Source organism: Chrysemys picta, chromosome 8 (genome assembly GCF_011386835.1).
Source record: "Chrysemys picta bellii isolate R12L10 chromosome 8, ASM1138683v2, whole genome shotgun sequence".
Lineage (NCBI taxonomy): Eukaryota > Metazoa > Chordata > Testudines > Emydidae > Chrysemys > Chrysemys picta.
This window is the reverse complement of record NC_088798.1, coordinates 99226608-99253725: the sequence shown is the minus strand read 5'-3', so window position 1 is coordinate 99253725 and position 27118 is coordinate 99226608. Positions and strand designations below refer to the sequence as shown.

Genomic DNA, 27118 nt, shown 5'->3' with positions numbered 1-27118 from the left:
AAAGGGCCATTTGAGTGTTCAGGGAGAGAAAGAAAAACGAGCAGGCCAATTTGTGTTTCCTTTGCTTGGCCTCAGAGCCAGGGCACTGGGGCCCTTTCCCCTGATAAAGGGCTTCTGATTTGAAAGTACTAAAAAAAAAATGTTGGGCGCAAGAGAATAAGAGGCTGTCGAACGACGGACGTCCGTGGACTCTCCAAACGCGTCTCTGCCAGGGACGAGAATCAACCCGCACCAATGCCCCCTCCTCGGGTGAGCGGTGCAGATGCGTCAAACCTGCTTTGAGGAGCGCACGCCGCTCCCGGTTTGTTCCTTCCCAGAACAGATCTCGGCTGAGGAGTCAAACCATTGACAGTGCTGGGGACCAGCCGGCAGCTCCGGGATAATCAGCCCCCCTCCTCCCCCCAGAGCCCTGGATTCCTAAGCGTCCCTGTGCAGAGAGTTATAAATAAGCAGGCTCCCCCCGCCCACCCCCCTGCGAAGGAGTCCCGGCCATGTGCTCTGGCTGCGAGGGGCAGAGGCGGGTCGGCTGCAAGGGTTAATCGCCCGGAGCTACCAAGAGGAACGTGTTTCCCCCACGGGCCCGTGGCAGGGGAGCCCCGCGCACGGGTCTCCGCGGCGCACTCCCCTCTCCCGAGTGTGTGGCACCCTGGGACGCTGGTGACGTCAGAAGGAGCCGGGGGAATCTCCTGGAGAAAACCCCAAAGCCCCCGGCCGGGGAGCTCACAGCTCGGTGCTGGGCCCCGGGGCAAGGAGCGCGGCGAGCCGAGGCTACCAGCTCTCCACGGGAGCCCCGGGCAGCTCCCAGCTCGGCGCGCGCCAGCTCTGCACCGGAGCCCCGGGTAGGAGGCTGAGACCCGAAGCCAGACCCTCTCTGCGGCCCCCTCCCAAAGGCTCCCCCGGCACCGGAGTGCACCGAGGGCAGGACAGGAGCGCTCAGAGCTCGGGGCACATGGACCCTCGCCCCGGAGGGCGCTGAGCTGTCGCTGCTCCGGAGCAGAAGCAAAACTCAGCCCAGGATACCCGTCCCGAGCCGAGGCGGCCCCTAGCCCTTCTCCCTGGGATTGTACCGGGTGCCTAAGGAGCGATCCCAGCCCTGCCAGCCGCGTCGCCCGGAGCGGCTCACAGGTAAGTGCCCCTCTTACTTCCTTCACCTTTGCAGGTGGCAAAGCCTGGATCCCGGCGCCTTCTGCCCTGCAGGCCCGGGGGAGCCGGGCGGCATTTGCCTGGGTTGCAAGTGTCTAGCGCCAAACTCTGAAATCATAACTCCCCAATCCCCAGCTCTCCCCCTAAACCCTCGCCCTGCATCCCTCCTCCCATGGGGCAGGGCCCTCTCCCCGGGTTTGCTCTAGGGGAGCGTGACCGGTACATTAGGCGGGTGGCCCCCTGCCCCGTTTCAGGACCGGGTTGAGCAGAGACGTTCAAAGAGAAGCGAGCTACACCGGCAGTTCCCTCGACCGAAGCAGCCAGCCTGCCCCTGGGAAGGGAATTCCCCCATCAGCGCGTCAGCTTGCCCCGGGGAAAGCGCTTCCCAAACAGCCCTTCCACGGCGGGGCTGAACGTGGCGACAATTCGGTCTGCTCGGCCCCGAAGCAGCCGGGAGCTGAGAGGGGACGGGCTGGGGAAGCCAATTCCACCCGCGCTGCTTTTTCCCAGGCAAACTCGCCCATTCCCGCTGGTCTCCTGACTGCTGGCCTTCGCCTTGAAGTTGCAGTCCTTGACATCTTTATACCTTGTATAAATTCTTCAGGGTCTCTGCACTTCGTCAAAACTGACAAATACGTTCGAAAATATAATTCCAAGGGGGTTACCTCATTTTACATACGGGAAGATTTAAGCAAAAACAGTCTCAGCTAAGGGTGGTTTTTCTACGTGGCCAGGGCTGTACAGTATCAAGGCTGGCGAAGAGAAACTCCTCGATAAACGTGACAAGGAACAAATTTTAACATCGCTAATAAATGTTATACTTTTATGGAAAGGGTTCGTGAGATTTCTTTTTTACGGGCTGAAGCTACTTGATCTTTGGTATTAAAAAATAACCTTGCGAGGCAACGCTATTGCGGGTAACTTCTTACAGCTCACAGGACCATAATAATATTTCACAGGTGTAAAAATTCATATGACAATCATTTATGACCCAAACAAGTTGGTTTTAACAGTGTGATTTTAAGCCGTAAGAATTTATTGTAGTAAAGGTTAGAAAATGGCATTTTAAAATGCTTTATTTAAATTCCTCTTACTCGGAGATGGAAAGGAGCATTGGATTCATACTAATGTCTGAAAAAAAGTATCACAATTATGCAAATATGTAACAGGTGACGACATATTGATTAGCATTATGCATAGGAAGAAAAAAGTCTGTTCAATGTTAATTTTCATTTTTAGAGAAATAATATTTTAGATCCTTCCTAAATCGGTTCCTATCTCATTTTTAAAATAGACACCATCTCAGTCAGTAGTAAAGAGAGCATGTATATATCCTAAAACTCCTGAAACTTTAAGAAATAACTGTTACCAAAACAGTGATAAGGAGAAATGAGGCATAACATTCTCATACCTCTGTAGATAAGTAATCTTTTTCCATCTCTTAACTAGGCTAAAGTGTATATTGTGGTTTCATACAGAATTATGTGATTAGGAAGTTTTTCTAAATCTTGACTTAAAAAAAAAACAACCCAGGATATTATTGTCTTCTTCTTGAATATTTCCAACAACACAAGCATATTTAAATGGTTAATACAAAACTCATATTAAAATAGAACATCGTGAACTATCTTTTGGTACATGAATTGGCTCTTTAAGGTGTTTTCTGCTTATTTATACAAAATAAATCATATTGCTACTTACCACACAAGTTTAAATGTTCTCACGGTGGCTCATTGCCCCCGTTTCTACCTATTGATTTTACATTTTACTTCCATATTGTGAGGAGTGCTGTTTGCTTTAAAAAAACTAACTCAAATATAATTCATTAAGAGTTTCTTATTGGCTTGGAATACTGTCCAAGTCCCTATAGAAGTCCCGCCGAGTTATTCAAAAAATGGCAACATCCAGTGTGAAAAGTTAATTGTTTTTAATAAAAATTTGCCTTAGCCATAGTATAGTTAATTAAACAAAAAGTTAGATAATAATCTGGCGAACCCCACCGACTTTCGTTTACAGTTTATTTTATTGTTCACACAGATTTTATTATGGAATTGAGTCTTTCCAAGAATATACCTTCCTATGTGGATTTAGGTAAGACAATAGAGAAATTGAACATGGATTGAAAGGTTTGTTGTTTTCTTTCTTGGTGATACATATCAGATTTGTGTTACTTTTAAGTAACAAAGGAGAAAAACCACACTCTAGTAAAGCATAATTCTTTAGCTGGACTGCCTCCTAAACGTGCTAATAGAGACTAATTCGTTTTGTTTGCTCTGAACTTTTACATCTAACCCGTTGTGCTGATTAACACAGCTTTCTTGAAGGCAGTATTTTCCTATCTCTTACCAAGTTGTTAGTTAAGGTACAGTTCTTACAATAAAACTGGAAGGAAAGTGTCAAGTTCTTATCTTTGAGATTTCTCTATTATGTTTGTTCTCTGCATAATTTCTAAAGGAAAAATACACAAACGAGACAGCGAGAGGTGTAAAATAAATCCCAATGGACCAAACTCTGCTGTCGGTGTAAATGTGGAGTAACTGCAATGACTTCGGTGTGGTAAATCCAGATTTACACTGGTGAATAAGAGAGCAAAATTGGACACTATATTCCTTGGTTTCTAACCTTTAAAGTCAACATTTTGGGGATTTTTTTCTGATTTTAAGGAGTTGAATCCACACAAAAGTTAATCGTCTCTCCGATTTTGTATTTTAAAACAGGAAATATCCTGGCTCTCCATGTCAGTGTTGTTCTGAGAACATTAAAGAACACAGTGCATTATTGGAGTATTTCAACCTTTCAGGATATGTCCTGTGTAGGGGGGATGTGTTTCCCCCATCAAAACACTGCCAGCAATTAAAAGGCTGCTCGAATGAAACAAGGGGGGGAGGGAATAAAAGGAAACATAATATCGAGTGGCTCCAATTGCAGCCTCTTTTCTGCTTAAACTACAGGTTTTAGTTCCTCAAAAACTAAAAAGGTTCCTAGCGAATGATAGACACTTAGACCTTGGGTCTTTGATTATGCTAGATCAGTGACATCTTTTTAAATCCACAAACAGACACACATTTTAGATCTAAAGATGCACTGAATAACATGAGCTGGCTGGCTAACAAATTCCTGTGCCCTTTCCTCAATCAGTTCATCAGAAAAGCATTTTTTACTCTGTGGAGGGAGAGGGCTATGGAACTATATGATAGTTTTCCCACCCAAAAATTACTTCTAAATTATACATCTTTGTACCTGTATCTCTCCCAGGTCACATTGGGAACTGTTAGTGCTAAATACAAGGCTAAAAGGCAAGACGCTACAAATAGCAAATCAGGTCTGGAGGGCCTTGAAAGGGACATACGGGATCCCTTTCGGCTCGCCGTTCTGGTTTGGGTTTGCGATTAAGTACAGTCTCAAATGAACTAGATGTACTTTGGTGAGACGGTTGTCATGGGGTGATGACATACAACTAGATGCTTTTTGGGAGAAGGAGGAAAACCCCTCTCTTTCCAGCTGCAGTGATAGGAAAAGCACTTTCCCTGCAGTCAGTTGCTGTGTTTCAAGAAAGCCTTGGGGTATCATTTGTATCGGTCAGAAAAATTAAGCCATCAACTTTTTATCCCCAGTTTTTTGTAAACTCTCCCAAGGTTAAATCTAGTGTGCAGCTTTACTATAAAAGTCCCATAATCTGTTTAGACAGTATATATTAATAATTTTGCATTCACAAGGCGCTCTATACCTTTTCCTATTACAGTCCAGCATATTATATATATATATATAAAATGGATGAACGTGATATGGTGTGTGTTTACCATATCCGAATGCCCCTAACCTTTTAATATTGGGTGGGATTGTTTAGTTCGGTGCTGAGAGAAGGTAGGTGGTCCCTGCGCATTTATTTAACTAAACTGGGTTTTCTAGTTTGAACTTATCCACTTGTGAGGCTTAGAACTGGAATGTCACTTGAATAAATAGATTGCCCAGAGGCAGTTTTACAGACAAACCCCTCTAAGCAAATTCCATTTTTTCCCTTTGGGTTTTAATTGGGGGAAATGGGCTAATGCCAGAACACACCAGTGGGACGAATTCACTGAAGCCAGGGACGAATTTGGGGTCGTCTCATTTAAATAACTTTACAATTATAGTTTGGAGAGGTAACAGGGTGCTCTCGTCTAATGGGGACTCCTCGATAGAAAACTCGATAGGAATGCTAAGAGCACACGGCAAATGCCGAGGGGAAAGCTGGAGGGGAACCCAGCAAGATGTCAGGCGCATCGGTGCTGCCTAGTGACTTGGGAGGAGTGTGATGCCGAAGGGCCAGGTTGGTTCTGAGCCAGGGAACTAGCCGCAGCATCGGGGCCGCCTTAGTGCAGGGGAGAGGCTCCGCTATATGACTGCTTGTCGTGCTGATTTATTTTCGCTCATCCCGTGGGGAAATGGTTTTCACTGCTGCACAGAGCGGACATGTGGGTAGGAGCCAGTGTAATTTTCCACCATCCTCTGCCAGATTGAACATGAGTTTTCTGCCTCTCTGCACTCCAGATCGCCCCCTATCCGCCTTCAGGGGGCTGCACAGGTCCGCTTGTCTGTCTCCCCCCCGCCTGCTAAACGGGGAGGACTAAATGGACAAGAAAACACCATTAGTGCCTTCAAGCCAGGCCCAAGCCTGTAGCCTGTGAAGGAAACTGACCAGAGTAATTAGTTGTTTATATAGGATCTTACCAGGTTATTTTGGTACAAACAAAACCCTCCTTGCGGGAGGGGATCCGGCAGCCTTTCATGAGACTAAACTGCCGCTCCCTGCAATTTGGAGTGAGGTCTGCGGCCCTGGCCGGCAGTCTAAGGCCAGGGGACTGTCATCTTTCCTGCAGCAGTAATGCCAAGTGGGCATTACTTAATTCACGTGTGAGCAGCTCCAGCCGCTGACACAAGCCCAGGGACGCAGCGTAGCCCCGGCTCTGCCCCTCAATTGCATTTCACTCGGGTTTTTTTTTTTTTTCACCCAACGGCTCGGGAGCGGTTTTATTGTCTCGCGTAAAAATAAAACGCTCTATAAACCCCGGCCTCTCCGGGCGGACTCGCGCCGTACTGCGCCCGCTCCCGGCTCTGCAGCGGGGGGCCCCCTCTGCCGTTCGCCTCCCCGGCACGCCAAACTCCTCCGAAAGCAACCGGCTGCAGGTGCAAAAGGCATGAAGTCGCTTCCACTGGCGGTCCAGCCTTGGCATCTCTCTGTACTTTATGGCCCAGTGAAGGCAGCTGAGAGCGGGCGCGGTGAGAAAGCCAGCCCGGGTGGGTTTTGCAGCTGTGGGGGTCAGGTCTGAGACTGGGGCGAGGAGCCGGTGGGAGATTCCAGCGAGCCCGGAGACAGAGAACAACCGGGCTTGCAAAAACTTGACGCTTTGCTTCCCTGGTCTGTTTGTGTGGGTTTGTGCACGTGGGTCCGGGAGCTTTGGTTTGGGGTTGTGTGTGTCTCTTGTGGCTGGCTGCCTGTTGGCTGTCTGTATGTCGGTGTTGTTGCCCGGGTATAAATGTGTGCTTTTTGTTTGTTGTTTCTATTATGTGTGTGTGTTTCTGCGTTTGTTTTGTGTTGTGCATTTAAGCGCGTATGCATGTTCTGGCGGGGATGTGTTTAGTGTGTGTTTGCATCATATACGCATATACGTTTGTTTTGTGTTGCGTGCCTGTAGGATTTTATTTTTGTGTGTGTTTTGTGTGTATTTCACATTTTCATGCGCGCAAAAACGACACACACAAACACAAAACACATACAAACGCACCCCATAATGAGCGTAGGGGTATGTATGTGGGGTTGATTTGTTTGTGTACGTGCGTATGCGTCTTGCTTGTATTTTGTATGATTTGTGTGTCTGTGTTTAAAAAAGACACAACGCTGTGGAAATCACGCAGAGTGACGGAGAGTGTAGGAAGTGTCTAAATACCAAGCAAAGGCGAGGAGAGCAGCCGCTGGAGACAAAAAATGAATGAGGGAGGTTTTCAGAGATTTGAGGGATCTGTTTTTATATACAACGGTAAAATATTATCCACCGACTTTCTGGGATCTTAGCAATCGGGGGAATAGACAGTGGGGGAATAGACAGAATTATCTGCTACGATCGCCTTTCTCCTCATTTAAAACCCAAACTAATATTTTCCAGCCCTTCTGATGAGAAATAAATGGGGTTTAAAATACAGATTCACAGCTGATGAGCGGCGCATATCGGTGAGCTCAGGGGGTTGGACTGGTTTTTAAACCCTGGTGAGTTTTGTTCTTGGGAGTTTTTTCTGCATCAACTGTACTCTTGAGGGAGTCATATCTTGCCATCAGTTTTAACCCGCCTCCTCCCCCCCCCCCCATTGAAATCAATGCCCTGCGATAGTATATTGCTGACACATCAGCTAGAAATTATCTTTATACACTGGAGAGAAGTGGCCAGGGGCTTCGCTTTGTTGTCTGGGGGAGGTAAATGGAGGAATCCTTGCATGCATCTCAGCGCAACACACAAAGTTTTATTGTCCTCCGATAAAACAGTTACGCATTTCACTTGGAAATGTAAAGCTTTCTTGTTAGGTTAGCTTGACACAATGAGTCCGAGCCAAGAGGGCTGGGGCCTGTTGATTGCCCCTCTTATTTTGTGATAAGGATCAAAAGCGCTTTCTCTCCCTCCTTATTTATTTTATGGACCAGACTCTGCAGTCTGGACTGAGCTCCCAATCAAGCCAGTGGGGAGTTTTGCTTGAACAAGAACCGCCTGATCAAGCCCCATATTGTTTATATGTTCAACCCCAAATCACCAGAAGCAGCCTCCTAGACAAAAGAAACCCCATGGACAAAATCAGTACAGGCCTCCTCCTTGCTCACTCCGGTCCATATCATATTATGAGTTGCTAAATAGAAGTCTCTGTTGAAATCACTGAGGAGTCCTGGCTACACATGGATGGTCTTTGTTTGGAGAGGGCTGTGATTTTTGGCTCCTTCCCTTGGTTTTCATTTACTTTTAATCATGTATTGGACCTGAGGAAGAGCTCTGTGTAAGATCCAAAGTGTGACTCGCTCTCCAACAGAAGTTGGTCCAATAAAAGAAATTACACCCGCCTTATCTCTGAAATATCCTGGAACCCAGGCAGCTACAAAAACACTGCAGACGTGTATTGGAATGGTATTTGCCCTTGAATTTGGGGAATGCTGATTTTTTGGGAACAGTTCTTAATAATTTATAGACACATTGGAGTCTACACCATGCTAATAAATCCAAAGAGGAAAATCTGGCAGAAACTTACTTTTCTGCCTGATATGCGGCCCAATTAAACTTTTTTTGTGTCTGGATGGAACTAAAATATATGGCCCGTTCCGGGCTTTTTGTTTTGGTTTGAGTAGAAAATCCGTCTTGGTATCAATGGAGAATTTCTGCTCCTTAACCGATGGCACGAATTAGCTCTCTGTCTTGTGGCCCCGATCCTGCAGTCCTTTCCCCCCGCAAAAAGCCACCTGGGAGTCAATCGGAGTTTTGTCTGAACAAGGAGTGAGGGCCGCTGCCTGCTAGTTAGAGCGTTAGCAAATATTTGGGCAATTTGTGAATTGCCGGGGAACAATCAGCTGTTTTGAAAACACTTGAAGCCTTTATCATTTCTTTTCTCTCTCTTTCTTCGTGAGGTGTTTGAACTTAAAATGGCCAACAGAGATTTATTTATCAACGCCAACCCTCTTACTGCTAGAAGGGTAAAATAAAAGTATTTTTAACTGTTCTCAGTGTGTCTCTGTTACCTGCAAAACTCCAAACTAGATGTTGTTCTATTTTTAACACCCTCAAAGCCTACCGGGTGGAGTTTGTTTCTTTGTTTTTAAATGCCACATTCCGGCCAACTAGGGTGATTTGTGTTTATTCCCGACGTAATAGCTCCTGGAAACGGTGGTTTCTAATGAACAGTCTGACACAGCTGGCTCTGCAAAATACAACAGAATAATAAATCAGGACCCGACCCGCAATCTTACTATGCTTGATGCGGGATATAAAGGGCTCTAGGAGTGGGGAAAACTCCAGTGTTTGGAGTACATTCATTTCCCTTTTAACCATTTCTCCCTCTCTCTCTCTTTACTTCATGCACCGAACCAAATTCTATCCCACTTACTGCAAGGGAGGAAAGTGAGTGCGGAATGTCCCTACAGGACCTGCTCCGAAGTTCCTTGAAGTCAATAAAGATTCCCATGATTCTGGATCAGGCCCTTAGACGACAGGACCCGATTCTGCAGTCCTTACTCAGGCAATGCTCTCCAGTGAGTCCCCCATGAATCCCTCCCTGCAGGCTCAGGCCCCGAAAGCCACCTGGCCCCACTTTCCTCTTTCACCATCAGTCTACCCCTCTTGTCCTGCTCAGCTATATAGATTTTCCACATCCAGCATCCCCCTGCCTTGGGACTCCCTTTTTCTTCCTCCATCCAGCTGCCTAACACCCTTTCTCTTCTTCCAACAGAGTGGGAAACACCCTCTTTGGGGCTCCCCTTGCTCCTTTTCGCTTAGTATGGAGCCTGCAGCTTTTCACTTGGCATTTAACAAATAATAATAATAAAGCTGCGCTCAACACCCTCCGCTCAGCTATTTTAGATACAACCTGCCACCAGCCACGCCCTCTGAAAGGCCTGCCATTGCCCTAAGTGGGGGGAGTTCACTGTAAAAGAGCGTGTGACGTCACACCCAGGCAGTGTCAGGCGCTAGTGACGTCACACCCAGGGACGTCACACACCAGCCTCCTCCCTTGCAGCCACTTCTATATGCCAGATTCAGGGGTTGGGTGGGAGCGTGTTATCCCACCCTTTCTAAGTGCCTAGGCTGGTCAGACATGTCCCACACGTTTATGAGGCAATAGGATGCCTGGGTGGGGGAAGTCATGCCACTTTAGGAACCAGCGCTGAGAGCAGTCCTCTGCACAAGCACTGCAGGGAACCTTTCCAGTTTAATGCAGTGACGTCTGGGACAAAAGATCGGTGGCTAGATTCACGGATGGGGGCGGGGGAATTGGAAGCAACATTGTTTTAAAATGGCCATAGATTGTTCAAACTATTGCCCTTCCCTCTTCGCCCCCCCCCCCAAAAAAAAATAAATAAATCCCTCCTCTCCCTCCACTTCTTAATCTACCCCCTGCCAATTAAAGTGGCACTGGGATTTGGCGTCTGCATTTATAAAATAAAATAAAATAAAAAAACGAGGCGAGTGTTGCCAGGCTGACATAATGGTAGCCTGCTGAAGCCAGTGTGTTTTACACTTTGGGGTTGGGAGATGCTAGCCAGGCTGCAGTTGTTTTTGTTGTTTAGTTTGGAAAATCTCGCAAAGCCACAAGCGTGGAGTATCCGTTGAGAAACGATCTGTTGAGATAATCAGTTAAAGGCATCCCTAAAATGGAAGAGGACGTGTAGCTTTTGACAGCTATAATGGAAGGGAAAGTGAGCCCTGGCACCATCTCTCCTGTGCATGGAAAATATGACATGCTGACACCGATCAATTTTATAGGCGCCAGCATTAAAACTGGAGGCGATCACCGGTTTCTGACACTTCTGCTGTATTGTATGGACTCGTGGTACAGTCGATCTTTTTGTGCCACTCTTCGGGAGGTCCCGATAGCATTTCATTTAGACGTGCCGCCACAATAAAATCTCATGTAAAGGTGGTTAGAGGGGTGGGAGAGAAACTATCCCAATTTAGACAAAACAACAAAATAAAGTGCCTGCCACTATAGATCTAACCGTGGGTCCCCTGCCCCAGGGGAATTCAAAGCAGGGCTCTGTGACACAGCCTCAGGGTCGCTTAAGGTTGGCATTGTTATCATTTAATTTCTTGCCGGTTTTGTTTTCAGTTTCCCAAGTTATTGGCTAGATGGAAAATCTGCAGCATTTTGTTTTAAAATACTATAGGGATCATTTACCCAATAGACTGGATCTGGGAATTCTATACTCGCAAATGTACTAGTATGTATAGATCAGTGGAATCTATAGCTCGGTAGTCCATGTGTGTAAATAATGTATAAATCACTGATAGACCATTTAGAAAACCAAAAGACCGACTCATTAATAGAGCAATAAACCACTTATGAATCAATCGATTCCATCATTCATTAATAAGCAATTTATAAATCAATATATTAATAAACCATGTATAAATCAACCGTTCAGGTCATTAATAGGTCGTTTATAAATCAATACATGGGCTCATTTGTGGCTCAGTTACATTTGTTAGACCCAAGGGGTATTCTCCTACAGGATGGAAATGGAGGCAATCTGAGGGCGCAGCCCCCCTAGCCTTCCCCAGGCCAGAGTCCCTCAGACGGCACTGGGGAGTTTTGGCTGGGTGAGGACTTCCGGTCTCACTCCGACATTAACAGATGCCTTGGGCAATAGAAGCCTCTAAGGGAATTGGAGCAAGACTTTTACTTAGGGAGCTGGTCCCGCAGGCAGAGCGCCCGTTGGCACCAACAGGAGCTTGCCCAGCAGCGGTCGTGTCGCCACTCAAGGAGCCTTCGCTGTGGGGCTCGATCCCGCAAGGTGCTAAACGCCAGCAAAGCACTTCAGCAGGTGCCGATCCTGGGTGACTTCCTCGCGGACCGAGGAGAGGACTGCAGGCCACTCCTCGTTTCCATTGCGTCCCGGCGTTAATTACAATTCGAAATAAAGCCCCAAGGGTGGCGCGCGGCTTTGCTCTGCATTTGCGCTTTGCTTGGCGTTGGAAACCTAGGAGCGCCCCCGTTTGCCTTCGGTCTCAAACGCAAAGAAACTGTGGCTGGCACAAAGCAGGCAAACGCCAGGCGCAGGGGCATTTCTGAAGACCCAGAGTGGACGCCCCTAAAATCTGCTCTTCCGCCAGTTCCTGGGTCTGCGTTTGGTTCCTTCCTCCTGTTCCAGTCACTATAGACAATATAGCCCGTTCTAACCATTCTGAGAGCCCAAAGAGATCAGACCTGAACGAGGTAATTAAAAGGACCAAGGACATGACCCAGAGCTGCTTGAAATTAATGCAAAGACTCCCTTATAGAAGGAATAAACTCAATTTTCCTTTGAGAGCAGAGGGGGTCATGGCCGGGTCCCTCTAGCCCAATTAACATCTCTGGGAGCCCTGCTTGGCTAAGGAATACAGAGCCCTGCTCTGGCGCGCTAATAGCCATTTAGAGAAACATTAGCCATAGAGAACTCATTTTCTCAAGCCCAAAGCATAGCACCCCTGAGATCGAGCGCTATAATGAACATATCTCCTACCCATGTCCGATGCTGAGGGCAACGCTGTGCCTTGCGGTAGCGGAAGAAAGTTTGGGGAAGTTTTGAATCTAAAACACACAACTTTTTAAAACTCTGTTAAAAGAAACCGCAGGGTAAGCATGTAAACAAAACCCCAACAACAAAAAAACAATTTTAAAAATCCTCTAATTTTCATACCGCTTTAAGGGTCAGATTCTATCAGCACTCCTGTTCACACTTTCCTTTCAGAATTTCCTGTGTAGTCTCGCATCACTACAGATTGGGACAGATACAAAACGCTTCTGTTTCAGACCTGTGAGAGAACTCAGCAAAAGCGCCACGAGAGCCTGGTGCTCATGGTTTGCTATTTGTCCAAACCTGTTTTTGGCTGCAAAGAAGGGAAACTATAAAGGAATTTAAAAAAAACCATACTCCAGATCAGATCAAATTTTTGAGCTAGAAAGAGAAAAGATATGAATCATTATCTCCCATTTTCATTATTCTTTTCAGAAGGACTCAATTCATTTTAAGTCAAAGAGGTGTATAAATCAGTGGATCTGATTAAATACAAGATGCATTTTTAAAGGGTGTCCCTTTTAAATAACCTAAAAAATCGCACGATTAGCCCTGTGTGCACATAATTCTTAAGTGTATTTTAATTCAAACTTGACCAACTCTGGTATGAAATCGGTTTAAGAGCTTTGTACCTATAGATATAATTCATATGCAATTCAGAGAAGTTATCCACTGTCATTTTCAAGCTATCTGTTGCTGTGCTGAACTGCAAAAACAAACCCTCCAGGATCAAAACTGTTGCGAGAGAAGTTGTACCTGCTAAGCGTTTGGGGTATCCCTCATTCAGCTCCCCTTCCCGTTTTCGATGTTACATACTGACACTACATGGCTCTCTTGGGCCTGAGTGTCTCCTCCAAATCCCCACTATCGCTTTTAAAAAGAAATACTCTGGGCAAGCACAGAGAGAATGGTAGAGGAAGCCCAAAATAAATCTCAGGGAGGAAAAATTGAAGAATGGGAACATGCTTCCATCCCCCTGTCCGTGAAACAGTTCAAAAGTTCCTTTCCTCATCTTTGCTTGATTTGAAAGCAAAATCGAGTGTCAGGATGGATCAGTTAAACTGAGCAGAGAAGATAAAGAGGAGACGGCTATTTTTCTAGAGAAAGAACCAGATCTGTGCCCTGGGTCCCTTGCCCCCTACCCCCTTCCCTAGTGAAGATCCCGTTTCCATGAGTTTGCTTTTTAAATCGTCCCCACTACCTGCCTGCCAGTGATTCACGGGCTGGCAAAGCAGGAGCACTGGAAGGCTGTCATCTGGCACTTTGCGGCCAAAAACCCTCCCCTGCCTATTACTAGACCTGCACTTTTCCAAGCGTGTCAAGCATGTGTACCCACAGTTCCAGGGTGAGTTCAGCGGAGTCAGCTATAAAGGAAAAGGGAATAGGACCTTTGTATTACTTTGATGTAATATGGACCATGCAGCTCTGCGGGGCAGGATGTTCCGCAGATCAGACGCGTCTGCCCCACGTGTGGACTGGGGAAGATGACAGACCTGTGGAGTGCTAATAGAACGGGTTACTGCGCTGCTAACAGGTGCAGGCCCGGGGACCGGCCCCATCCTGCATTCCGGGCACACCCAAAACTCCCCCGTGGGGTTGAGGGAGCAGTAATGCAGGATCGGGCCAACGAAACATTGCCACAAGTCCAGGCTCTCCCTTGTGCTTTCGAGGTGTCCTTCAGGAAAAGTGACCTGCCGGGGTATTTTTCACTGGCCTGCTGGGGTATTGGGGAAGCTTCAAAGCAAGGGACTGATTGCCCCCACGGCAACACTGGGTTTCTTAGTGTCTGAAATCACCACAAACATCCCCCTCCCCTATGCTGTAAAACAGCCCAAAGGTCACAGACTGGGGAGTGGACGGAGCGAGCAAACTGATGCAAAAAAAAAATGGAGCCTGCTGCGACCTAGATAATGAAATGTGCGTTGTCCATAGGGCAGGCAATTCTGAGACTGCGCCGAACACATTTAACAGGGATGCCAAAGATCTGTTGGAGATTTTAAACAGTTTTTTCAAGTTACAGTGAAACTGATATTTTTAATCAAAGGGTTTAAAAAAAATTAAGAGAGAGAGAAAACCCCACATTTGTTTACGCAGACACCGTGGCTTGTAACCAGGTGATTCATCTACCCTGGTAGCAGTCACGTGAAGCCCGGGTCCCTATTCATACGAAAAATAACTCTTGTGCTGATCAGCGTGAGACTAGTGTAGAAGTGGCGGCCACACCCTCAGAAGGGCCGGTGGCTGGTGATTGTCCTTGGGAGGCATTAGAAAGCTGACATTCACGGAGATACAACAGCACAGGCACAGAGGACAATTGCGAAGCGGCCCTGCGTTTGGATGGCACTTCCAAACCTGATCTTGACACTTGCTGGACCGGATCCTTTTCTTGTTACATGTTTGGGCACTGTTTTCTCCCTTTAAAAATTGCCCAGATCTCCAAGCCTGAAATCCATCCCTAGAACAACCAGCCACTTTCTATAGGTCACAGAGAGTTCACTGCCAAGGATAAAGTGCTGAAAGATGGGGAAATCAGTCTTGCCTCGAGGAAGGACTTTGCAGCAGTCCTCACTCAGGCAAAACTCCCATCGACTTTCAGACCCTGGGCTTTGGAGAGGGTGGCCAGCCCGTGGGCTTTGGAAAGGGACTGGAAAGGTCCACTGAGACGGAAGTGTTTTTCAAGAGTACTTTATGCTGTTCTTTCTTAAATAAAGGTTTGTCCCCCAAAAGGAGAGGTTAAATGCTCTTTCGAAAGGAAGAAAAGAGGAGTGTGGAATTTATAAAGTTGAAGGAGTTATTATAGCCACATGAAGGGATTGTAAATACGCTGCAATAATGGGATTTTCCAGAAAAGTGAAACAGGCCGTTTTATTGCAACACGAAGCAATGTTATATTTATTAGATTATAGTTAGCGAGCGATCAAACCACAACGAATCTATTAAACGTTCACTGGAAATAAAAACTTCGGTGGGAAAATAGTTTAGGGTTGTGTGTGCAGACTTGGTTTCCATCGGTAGGTTAGGGATTTAAATTCTCCCTCTGGATGCCTGAGATGGAAGGCTCATACACCGAGCATGGGGGGGGGAACAGTTGTTCCCCTTTTAAGAAACAGCAAGAACAAGACAGAGAGAGAGACCCCAATGGGACTGGTTTGTGCCAACCCAGAGAGAGTGGGGCTGTTTAACTAGCTTTAGCAGGGGCTCCTAACAAGAAGGCCTCTGTGTGTGGGGGGGGGGGGGAGTTCAGGGGGATCGGATTGTTTACTAGATCTGTAAACAACTCATTATTTAGTCACTAAAGTGACACCACACCCTCCTGCCAGAGATGTTAGGACCAACAGGCAGAGCCAGAGAACCTGAGACCTGCCTGTCTCCAGCCAAACGCATCGTGCAGCGCTTTAGTGAGAGCTGCTCGAAAATGGGCGCCAGGCTACTACGAGTCCATGGTATAAGCCCCAAAGCGAAGGGACTCGCCTCCTATTTGTAGCTTTCAAACCACAGGGCCGTAGGAAATTCTCCACCACCCCGGATTCCGGAATTCACTCCTCGCCTGCTTTCCCAGCACCCCAGCCCGACCCGGGAGGCTGGGGGGGAAACCTTAGGCGCTTGTGCTGTGTTTCTTGCACGCCAACAAATAGGAAACACGTCTGGGCCGCAGCCTGCTCTACCTGGCGAGCCCCAAGTCCAGGCGTGTAAATCAGAGGAGAAATCGGCCCTGGATGATTTCCGCTTCGAAGTGCGGAGGAAAAAACAACAAGCCAGTTAGCGCCCAATATTTATCCGCTGTTCCCGAGCTCTGCTGCCTGATTCACTCAAATCAAGGTCACATCTCTCAATCTCTGTGCAACCCCTTGTGACTGTGATAACACAGGCCACGGCGAGCCAGGGAGGTGGGCTGCCTCTTGCAGCATGAAAGGGGAGCATACGAGGAAGGTTTCATTTTTGTTACCAAATATTCTCTGACTTCCTAGGAAATACCCCATCCCCCCCCCCCCCAAGCAGATTTCCCCCCTTAAAACGTGCCTCAGAAACGTCCACAATAAAACTGCTTGTCCGCGGGCTTAAAAGTGTTAGTCTCGCAGCGAAATGGGAACGCACGTTTATTTCTCCCAATAGATAAGCAAGGCGCAGCTTCTTCCTTGTGCTTAATTGTACAGCGAGTGTACCCAGCGGGAGTAACCATTCCCGTGCAAAATGCAATTCTGCGCCTGCCCTGCTTGGGAGAAGGGGGGGGGGGGATGCCTAGATCTGCTTTGCAGAAGACTGGAAAGAATTTGATCTATTTAGATTAGTCTCTGAAATGTGTTTTTTAAATATTTGGGGCTTAACAGATCGCGTAGATGGTCAAAGAGCTAATGCTGCGCGCGGAATAAATCACTGGCTTTGGGGGAAAGTTTGGGGAGGGGGGGCGCTGATTGGTTTAGGGCTTGCGATGGTTAGAGCCAGCGCGGGGACAAAAAGACGTTTCTTCCTCCAGCAAGAGGAGCAGAGAGGGCAAGAGACCAACGAGGCTCCTAACAGCGGAGAGACACTCCGCCGGGATCCCGGGGCAGAGGGAGAGCGCTGTGGCTTTAAGAAACGTGCAGCTAGTATTCCAGGGCGCCTTAGAGACAGCTCACATCTATGGGGAGTTTGCAGGAGGTTCTTCCAACTCGATTAGGCTGAGCGAGCGCTAGATGGGGTGATATATTAGCGAGACTGGGAGGTTTTAACCTTAAGTGGGAGGAGCTCGGTTTAACTACAGGCATTTGTTCTAGGGCAGGTCGCTTTAATCTCTTTAGCTTGAAACTATCCAACTCGCAACCCGCATTTTTCTACCAGGGATCTTTACCACTTTCATGCATACGCGGTTGGACCGGTGCAGCTATTGCAAAGCAAAGACAATCGGGCTTCTAGGCATTTCTCAAAGCTCTTCTTCTGACTTTGAAAATAACAATAAAGTAAAGCAATCCATAACTAGTACTAAGTGGATTTTCAGACCTTGATCTATCTATCTATATATATTGTGGAATAAACACCTGCATAAACCAAAATCAACCCAGCCTCCTTGCCATGGATTCCTTTAAAGGTGGGATGAATTTGGAAAGACTGCCAGAGAGTTTAAGACCCCAGCCTTCCCATGACATGGCTTCCAGCTTCCATTTGCAAAGATCTTCTGAATCCAGAGATCCGATTGAGAATTCAGCCAGTGAATCGTCAGATACAGAAGTCCCAGGTAAAAGCCTTTTACTTCCTCTTCTTCCTCCCCTTCCTTTCTTTCTTTCCCTGCTTGATTAATTCTAATGCACGCTGCACAAGAGACTGTCCTGGCCAGGCAGGATGCACCAGAGAGATTGAAATGCCAGGTGGTGGGTGGGTGTAATCACTAGAATTAATTAGAGCCAAACCGGGAAGGTGGATGGGGGCGACCACAGATACCGAACTGACCCGCTTCCATGCCCCGGCTCTGACAGTCTAGGGAATGGAAGAATATTGCTACCAACTTCAAGCTGAGAAGCAGTTGGTTTTTTTTTAATAGATATTAATTTATCAGGGGGGTTACCACGGGGAGTGCGGTTTTGCAGAATATTTCTGAAATAATGTCAGCTCTGCCGGAGTCTATTTTCCAGCTCTGGCTGTACAGACATGTAAAAGGATCTCTCCGTCAGAGGAGGGGGGAAACTGCAAAGCATTAGGAGGGGGGATGAGGAGGGGACTGGAGAGAGACCAGGCAGCTCAGATTTATTATTATATGGGGTAAGCGTTACAAAGCCTAATTTTTAATTTTATGTATAGACGGGGAATAAACCATAGCATTTTACAAGAACTGAGTTGGATCTAAACAGGAGTCGTTTGGTCTCCGCTTTTATATCCGCCTGTTGAACATGTGCAATTATTGTAGGGAAAGCTGTGGTTTCCTAGTTTGTATTTAATTAAAACAGTAGTCGTCCCTCTAATGACAAGAAACACCATATGAAGGAAGCAAAAAGCCCTGGAAAATATGGATTAGTGCGTGGTTCCTTCTTCAAAATTTCCCTGCATAGAGGGTAGTTTTTTTTTTTTTTAAATAATGGTTATTTTAAATTTAAACGGGTCTTGTGCCTGCAACCAAAACAAATCCGAATGCTGACTTGGCAGCAAACACGTTCGTTTCTGCCTCCAAATCTGATTTGAAAACAAGACTTTGAGTGTAGTCTGGACGGGGGGTGCTTAGAGGTGTGTGGGTTCCCCCCCTCTTGAAATACTGTAGGGGATAATTGCTCCATTTTGCTCTACCCCTAAAAGCTGACTCATACATTCTAAGGAAACTAAATAACAGGTTCCATTTAGTCTTAAGAGAATTCACAAAATACCTTTCACTTTTGAGTGGAAAAGTGTGCTAATGCCAATTAAGACTCATGTGTGTTATTATGATTTGAAATGGTATCACAGCCTTATGACCAGACAGCATTTTTCATGGAAATCATAGGAGGGATAAATCAAATGCAAAGATTGCAATCACTTTGATGGATGGTTTCTTTGAGGACACTGATTTTTCCTTACTTGTTTGCTCTCCTGCCTGCACGAGAAGCGGCCCCAGACACCGAGGGGTGGAAAAAACTGTCTGCCAGAAAGATTTGTGTGTTCAAAAATGGAATCATTTTTACATGCAGCTTTTACAGTTAGGTCATGTGGACTCGGTTCGAAGAGACACACATTTACAGCAGCCGCTAATTTTTGGGAACACAATTAGTTGCAAAGGCAGCGAGGAAGGGGGGAAAATTGACTGGCCACCAAGGATATTTAAATGGGGTTTCTGTTCGAGGCCTTGTTTGCTCTGCAAACCACTTACTGGAAATAGTGGCCATCCGCGCTGCAATAAGCCCATTTACCACCCTTTGGTTTCCATTTAACCGTTTGAGGGCCTGCATTTTTATTCCAAGAGTTCCCAGGGAAGCCTAGGTACAGAGTCTTTTCACGTATGAGGAATCAATTGTTTTGCAAGGATTATTGTTAATTCATTTTAAAATATTATTATTAGCAGGCTCTGAAAGGAAGTCTCTATTTCAATTCGTTAGCATTATCTTTACATGCCTCCTACCTTTACGATGAACAACACCGCAGAATAGTCTCATTATTTAGCTATCCCTCCATGTGAATTCCTCTCAAAAAGACCCTCCAAAATTAAGCCAAACTCATGTGTATGAGTACAAAGGGATGGGTTTGAATATACAACACGTGTGTGTATTTCTCTCTCTCTAATTTTGATTTAGTTATTGTGTGTAATATAGATTAGTATTACATTTGTATATATATGTATATTATACACTAATATTTGTATGTATATATATATTAAATAAATACATCAAAATTAGAGAGAGAGAGAAACAACATACACGTGTGGCATATATGCACGCAGTTATTTAAAGTGATGTGTGGCTATTGTGAATATAAATAGATCAAAATTGTACATTGACATACATATGTATTATACATATTATATATCTATGTATATACATCTACAGAAGTGTTTTATAGATATATGTAGGGAGGGAGATTTTATCTCTACACATTAATAAAATTATTAGTATATTTTATTGGTATAGTTTAAATCCTTACATTGACATGCATATGTATTAAACATATTATATATCTATGTATATACATCTACGGAAGTGTTTTATAGATATATACAGGGAGGGAGATTTTATCTCGACACATTTATAATTTAAATCCGTTCAAATAATGTATCGAATTCCTCATTCCATATGTGTAAATCCAAAAATGTATTCAAAAAATATAAAAAGATCAGCGCGTTTCCCCCTTGATTTTAGGTAGATTTTCTATTTTTCCCTAGTTATATCAAGCGATTGTGTTGAATTCCTTCTACAAATTTGGACAAACACAATTCACAAAAGGGGAATGTTGCAGACAGCTACCAGCGTTTCTTACCTTTTATTCGGTTTTTGGATAAAGCCTTTAATGGGTCATTCTCTGCTTAAATAAATTCTAATATTCCCGAGGGGAAGGAGAGTTTGCCTTTTCGATTTATTCATGTTTTATTTTACACACTCTGACGTTTTCTGAGATTAATACGGTGGGGAAATGACCATATACAACAATAATGCACTCGAGCAGAAGTTTCTCTTTAGAGTGAGAGAGAGAGAAAAAACCCCACAAAGCAGAGAAACGATTTTTAAATAGATTTATTACTAATTAGTATTATTTTGCCAAGAAGCTTCCAATCTAAACGCCGAGCCAATTAGAAATAAGTTTCTTTCCCTCTGTAAGTTTCAGAGCCCCCTGGATAAAAGGACAGGCCTAGAGGAGAGGATAACTGAAAACTATTGGTTGGAAAATAAATTTCAGGGGAACATTGTTTCAGGAAACCTTTCTGAATCACGCGGCGCTGGTTGAAACAGAAAACGCGCCGGGCCTGTGGTAGGAAACAGGCGCTCTAGCCTTGTACGGCAGAGGCACGTACGAAGGAGATTTTTAAAAAGAGGATTTTGTTTTGTACCTTCTCCAAATGGCTGGGGGAGGAGGGAGATCTAGGGGCCAGGCGGCCAAGTCCGTGTGTGTCACCGCTCGGGTCTCGGTGCCTTGTTGTTTTTAACAGAAAAAGACCGGAGCGGCGAACAGAAGAGCGAAGATGGAAACCCGGACGATCCGGCGAAGAAAAAGAAACAGAGGCGGCAAAGAACTCACTTCACCAGCCAGCAGCTGCAGGAGCTGGAAGCCACTTTCCAGAGGAACCGCTACCCGGACATGAGCATGAGAGAGGAGATTGCTGTGTGGACCAATCTCACCGAGCCCAGAGTCAGGGTAAGGGGGGGCCCAGCCACACTAGGGGCAACCGGCGGTTCATTTCTGAGCAATCCAGAGACATCAGCCTTGTCCTTGTAGGGCCCGATCCAGCGCCCACTGGCTGGGGTTCCCAGTGGCAGGGGCTCCGGCCCGCAGTCTTTTCTGAAGTTGAAAAACTTCCGGTTATTTGGTAGGATGCATCGCAAGCGAAAATGCAAACTTATCAAGGTGAACAGGCGCCTGGCGGTGAGGAGTGAAAGGGAAAAAATACTTTAACAGCTGCTAGGTGGCTGGCCTTTTAAAACCGATTATAGCATAACATCATCTGTCAATTTCATTTTCATTGCCAATACTTACCCAGGACCTACTGTGCTCCTTAAATAATACCCGGGTATAATTATAATATTGAACATACCCCATACATGTGGGAGGCACGCAATACATAGAGAATCCCTAATATATGAACACCCCGGCCTTCATTTCGTTTGGTCAACTTTCATTGGAGTCAGGGAGAGAAGGAAATCTTTGGCTGAGAGGACCTGATGTCTTGCAGGCAGCAACATCAGGCAAGCAGTTGTCAGAAGCTCGGGAAAGTTGCCGTCTCCTTTAAGCCCTGTCTTTCCTTTCCAAGATTTCCCCATTCTTAAGATTCGGGATCTCTCGGGAGAGCATAGAGAAATCAAAGGCAACAGCGGGTCACAGAGGGACTTCATCTAAAGCTCAGCTGGGAAAGTGTGCCGTCATAACTCGGAGAAGACAGCTAGGCTGAGGCAGGGAGAAGGAATTAGAAGGTAAAGGATGCCACCAGGAATCAACAGCTGAATGCAGGAAACTCCGCTAGTGTAACTGACCAGGGAAAGGCTCTAGGATCTCGGGCAAGTTTTTTTTTTTTAAATTAATCCCTTTTTAAGGAGCATACATAATATGCAACACAATAATACGGAGAGCCAGAGAGAAAGCTCCGCCACCATTCCAGAGAAGCCCATTTTTAAATCCCCCCCCCCGTGTCTGGAAAGGGCAGAATCTAGCCCATAAAAGCCATCTTGCTGGATTTACTGTTCTCTCCTGGATTAATTAAAGACAGTAATTTAACTCTAAACAGGGAATATATTTGCAATTCTCTTCCCATGATTGGGAGAGTGAGGGACAGAGACACCCTCCTAACACACGTTATGAAGTCGGATCTTTTCAGGGGGTCAGTATTTTTAATGTAAACAAGCAATGGTTAGAAATTGCCCGCAGATCCGGAGAGGCCAATGGCTCAACCCCAAGGCACGTCTCTTCCCCCCATGTAAAAGAGACTCATGTGGGTGTCCCAGGTACAGGGTTTAACTGCGGGGTATTCCTGTCCTACAAATCTCACTAGGGGCTAGATTAGACAGGGTTTTGAATGGATAAATTCCATTAAAACGGAGGAATAGTCCAACATAGAAATACAGGCAAGTTTATACTCTCCTGGCCCCAGTCAGTAAAGTGACAAGGATGCATCCGAAGAAGTGAGGTTTTTACTCACGAAAGCTTATGCCCAAATACATCTGTTAGTCTTTAAGGTGCCACCAGACTCCTTGTTGTTTTTTTAAGGAAACATACGGTGCCTGCTGATAAAATATATACAATAAGTGATGCGATTCAAACATGATGCTATCTTACAGAGTGACGAGAAAGCGGTTAAAAGAATCTGCTTCGCACCGCGGAGCAGATGTCTGTATACTATAAAGAACATAACTCTAATGGAAAGTGACTACTGTACATCACTAGGGAGTGTGTAACGGCCCCGTTCGGAGCAATGTACACACCCAAGCATATAGCAAATGTTCCTCTACACAATTAAACTTCTATGATGAGGCAGATAAGTTATTTGTACTAGCAAACTGTACAAACTGTCAATAGACAAACGAAAGGACAAGGGTCTGGGCTAGATTAGACTCCAAAGTCAATAACCATTGTAGGCACACATACTTGTAGGACTGAGCTGTCCTGCTTTATAGGTCTCTAGCCAATGCGAACTCAGAATATCTAGTTAGGTCGTTTATTTATTTATTTTTAATATATTAACTTGTTGCAATCAAATGTCAAATCAGAACGGCTCCTCTTGGGATTCGGATTTTATTGATTCGGATGGTTCGTTTGTGCTGGGTTGGTCTGTGTGTTGCTCTTTTTGTTTGGGGGCATTTTTCCTCCCACCTCCAATTTGTTTTTCATCCCGGGATATTACCCTGGTTTGTTTCGAGAGCGGATTTGCTGACCGGGTTATACTCCGCTCTGGGCAGGGGTATTAGTGTCTGCTGTGAATTGCTTACTCACGGTGTCCTGTCTACATAGTCCCTCACCAATTGCAGACCCACAGTGTGACACAATACACCATAAAATGAAAGGCATACACAATCCTGCATCTTGAAAAGTCCTTAAAGGGGGTCTGGATTTTCCAGCACTGAAATACGCTTTACACGTTTGTAGCACGATAGGGCCCCAAGGCGGGGGGGGGGGGGGGGGGGGAGGGGGAGAGCGGTTTGAACTGAGACCTTAGTAAGAAAGCAACTAGTAGGTTGGGACGGGGGAATTAAACCGTTCTCTGGAAATTCACCAGCACAGCGAATAATATATAAAGGAGAAAATGAAGGTAGATTTAACCAAGTCACTTCACTTCTGGGTCTCAGTGCCTGGTAACAAATCAAACCCCTACAGTTCAGAAAAGCCACTTTTGTCTAGATGAGTAACCGGCTAGCTGATCAAATGAGACTATCTGTAAGGTTAGCTCTTAAGGCTTTTCAAGGCTAAATACTCGCTGGATTTGAAAGCATTGTATTAACTGCAGTTTTCGTTAAAAAAAAAAAAAACCACAACTCAAGGACTAAAATGTGCATTTATGTTGCTGGAATATTTCAGGAAGCAAATAAAACTAACATGAGTTGCCATTAACTGAATCTCTTTCTCCCCTCTGTATGGAGATGTTTTGGTTTGATGTTCTGAGATTGCAGTTTTGCAAATCCAACTTTCCTTTGCTACGAGGGCCTTCCTTTAAAATGTCTAGAAGCCATAATTAAAACGATTACCCCTCGTTTTCAGGAAATTCCTGTCTGGAAGCACCTTCTGAGGAGTGAATTACAGGTTTTGAACATTCTGGCTTTCGTTTCCTCTTCATATTTATACGGGATTTTTTTTTTCAAATAGACCCCGCGATCCTTGTTATCGCTATTTAAAAATAAAGCCCTGCCATTAAAAACGCTGGGAGGACAGGCTCAAAGAGCAGAACCTCGCAGCCACAAGAATCACCTACTTTGGGGGGGGGGGGTAAAATCCGCGGAGTTGAGGTTAGTGGGGATTTTGCAAGCGCTGCTGTGTGGAATGTCTCTTGACGGGCCTGATCCAAACCTCAGTGGCTCTAACGGCCCTGTCTTGATCAAAGAGTTAAGGAGACGACAGTTCACCGGCTGATATCACCCAGCAAGGCAGGAAGAGGAATTTTTCCCCAACCTGGCCAGCCCGATCTTTGGAGGGCATTATCCCCAAATCTGCACACACACACACACACACACACACACACACACACACACACCACTCCAACAGGACCCTGCAGTAAAGTTTGCCGCGCAACGCTGGAGCGCTGCTTTAATCTGAGTTAGCTCCGGCTTTTCCTGCTCTCTGGGCAATGCATTGGGTTGGGTGCCAGGGGTCTCCAGCACCGCCCTGGAGATAAAGCTTGGATGAGGTTTGGGCATCAAACACACATGAGCGCCCCTCGCTCCTCCGTTCCCGACTCAGGGCTGTACCTTCTCATTAGACATAAAGGCCCAGGCCGCATCCACCCAAAGGGCGAGGCATTTTTTTTTTAAACCTAAACACACTAATCCAATCCCCATTTTATGATCTGTAACAGAGGACTTTTATTGTCCAGTTTTAGCATTCGGAAACACCGCCGAGCCGGGCTAGCCGGCACTAATCAGAACAGGGCCTGGGCGAGGCGCTGCAGCGTGGCCAATTAATGCTCTCCGTAAATAAGCGCAGCGACAGGCAGGGGTAAATTAAAAGCAGAGAGACGCGCTGCGCACACATCCAGAGCCGCGGCGTGGGGCTGGGCTGGGGGAGGTGACTCATCTCTCTGGGCCAGGGGGAACAAGCCATGGGATTTAGGGAGAGGACAGCAGGGCAGGCTGGGGCAGCGTTTATGGTGCGCAGCGGGTAGGAGAAGCAACACCCAGGGAGGGTGAGCCAGGGACTGTCCACTGCAAATCTTGGCTTTCCCTCTGCAAATCCTCCCTGGTGTGGGGAGCTGAAGCCGCTCCTGGCAGAGGCTCTGAGAATCCAAACCGGAGCTAGCCCCCCCTGGGCATCCCTACCCCCTGGGCTGCGTTCCCCGGGTCCCTGCAGGAGCCTCCCGCACTTACCCTTGACTCTGACCTTCCCCCCTAGGTCTGGTTCAAAAACCGCCGAGCCAAGTGGAGAAAGCGGGAGCGCAACCAGCAGATGGACCTGTGCAAGAACGGCTACGTGCCCCAGTTCAGCGGCCTCATGCAGCCCTACGATGACATGTACGCCGGCTACCCCTACAACAACTGGGCCACCAAGAGCCTGACCCCGGCGCCGCTCTCCACCAAGAGCTTCACCTTCTTCAACTCCATGAGCCCTCTGTCCTCGCAGTCCATGTTCTCCGCCCCCAGCACCATCTCCTCCATGAGCATGCCCTCCAGCATGGGCCACTCGGCCGTGCCCGGCATGGCCAACGCCAACCTCAACAACATCAACAACCTCAGCAACATCAGCGGCTCCTCCCTCAACTCCGCCATGTCCTCCCCCGCCTGCCCCTACGGGCCGCCGGGCTCGCCCTACAGCGTGTACAGAGACACTTGCAACTCCAGCTTGGCCAGTCTCAGACTGAAATCCAAGCAGCACTCCACTTTCGGGTACAGCAGTTTGCAAAGCCCAGGATCTAGTCTAAACGCCTGTCAGTACAACAGCTGACGGACTAACGAGGGCCCAAGCAGCGTGAGAGAGGAAGCTCTGAGGGCTTGATAACAAACAAAACAAACACGGACCAGAAATCTTTTGCAAGAGACGCCAAAATCTAATACACGGATGAGTTGCAATTTTCCTCTGGATTATGCGGGTTGTATGTGTTTACTTGAACTTGCACAGGAGTTTCTAAAGCGTCCACTTTATTATAGAGCTGAAGAGTGGAAGGGGAAGCCGGGGGTGGATGGATGGTGGTAAAGGCTGGGGTTGTGCTGCCCAGTTTGTGGTAGGGGAAGAGGTTTGGTTAATGTTTACCACTGACAAAAAAAAAAAGTTACGTGCAGAATAAATTCTGCGGGAATATGGTTAAAATATTAGATATGAAACTATTAAAAAAAACTTAAAGACAAGGTTCAACCACTTAAATAAGGTTCTATTTATATCTGCCGTTACATTGTGCCAGATCATTGTGCTTGGCCGTTGAATAAAATGTTTTTAAAATGCATGATTCTTGATGTTTTTTCTTTAGTTGAAAGCTATGATCCAGTCATTCCTAGGACTAAGCAAGCTACAGGTGCCTACCTCTCTAGCCTTTCCAAAGGACTGCAGTATCGCCTTTTCTGAGAAGAGCACAAAAAAGAAACTGGGCAGCCTTTTCTCCATCCAAAATCTTAGCCTGATAATGAAATTATCAGTCATCTTTACTTAAAAAGTGTTTTTTCCTTAAAAAAATTTTAAAAAAAACTTCTAGAGAGTCTAGAAAAAAAACACTAAGGACAAAAAATGGACTGTCATTAAGTGAATCCGGATACTGCATCTCTACTAAAGAAACCGAGCGAGTCTCGAATGATGAAAGGTTGCTTAGCAATTCTGAAAAGTGACTTGTTTTTCTAGATGTGAAGGAAAAACAAGGAACCAAAAATAATCTTAAGGTGTTATGATGTAAATGTAGATGCTTGTTGGCAAAAAAAAAAAAGGAAA

General features: G+C 46.1%; 1 protein-coding gene across 2 annotated transcripts; it reads left to right on the top strand.

Moving 5' to 3' along the window:
- Positions 1-27118, top strand: PITX1 (paired like homeodomain 1). Of its 2 annotated transcripts, XM_005313804.4 has the most exons (5): positions 1-1125; positions 3181-3234; positions 17490-17636; positions 21000-21205; positions 25598-27118. In XM_005313804.4, the coding sequence occupies exons 2-5, from the start codon at positions 3189-3191 to the stop codon at positions 26144-26146; spliced, it is 948 nt and encodes a 315-aa protein (XP_005313861.2). In that variant the 5' UTR covers positions 1-1125; positions 3181-3188; the 3' UTR covers positions 26147-27118. The 2 variants fall into 2 exon arrangements, with proteins under 2 accessions (XP_005313861.2, XP_065411086.1); XM_065555014.1 differs by lacking the exon at positions 3181-3234 and having other exon boundaries at positions 3-1125.

Excerpts from the sequence above, each read along its gene's own strand:
- PITX1 (XM_005313804.4), top strand. The coding sequence starts at position 3,189 with ATGGAATTGAGTCTTTCCAAGAATATACCTTCCTATGTGGATTTAG. Across the intron at positions 3,235-17,489 it reads ACCTTCCTATGTGGATTTAG|GTGGGATGAATTTGGAAAGA; the intron begins GTAAGACAATAG and ends ATTCCTTTAAAG. Across the intron at positions 21,206-25,597 it reads TCACCGAGCCCAGAGTCAGG|GTCTGGTTCAAAAACCGCCG; the intron begins GTAAGGGGGGGC and ends CTTCCCCCCTAG.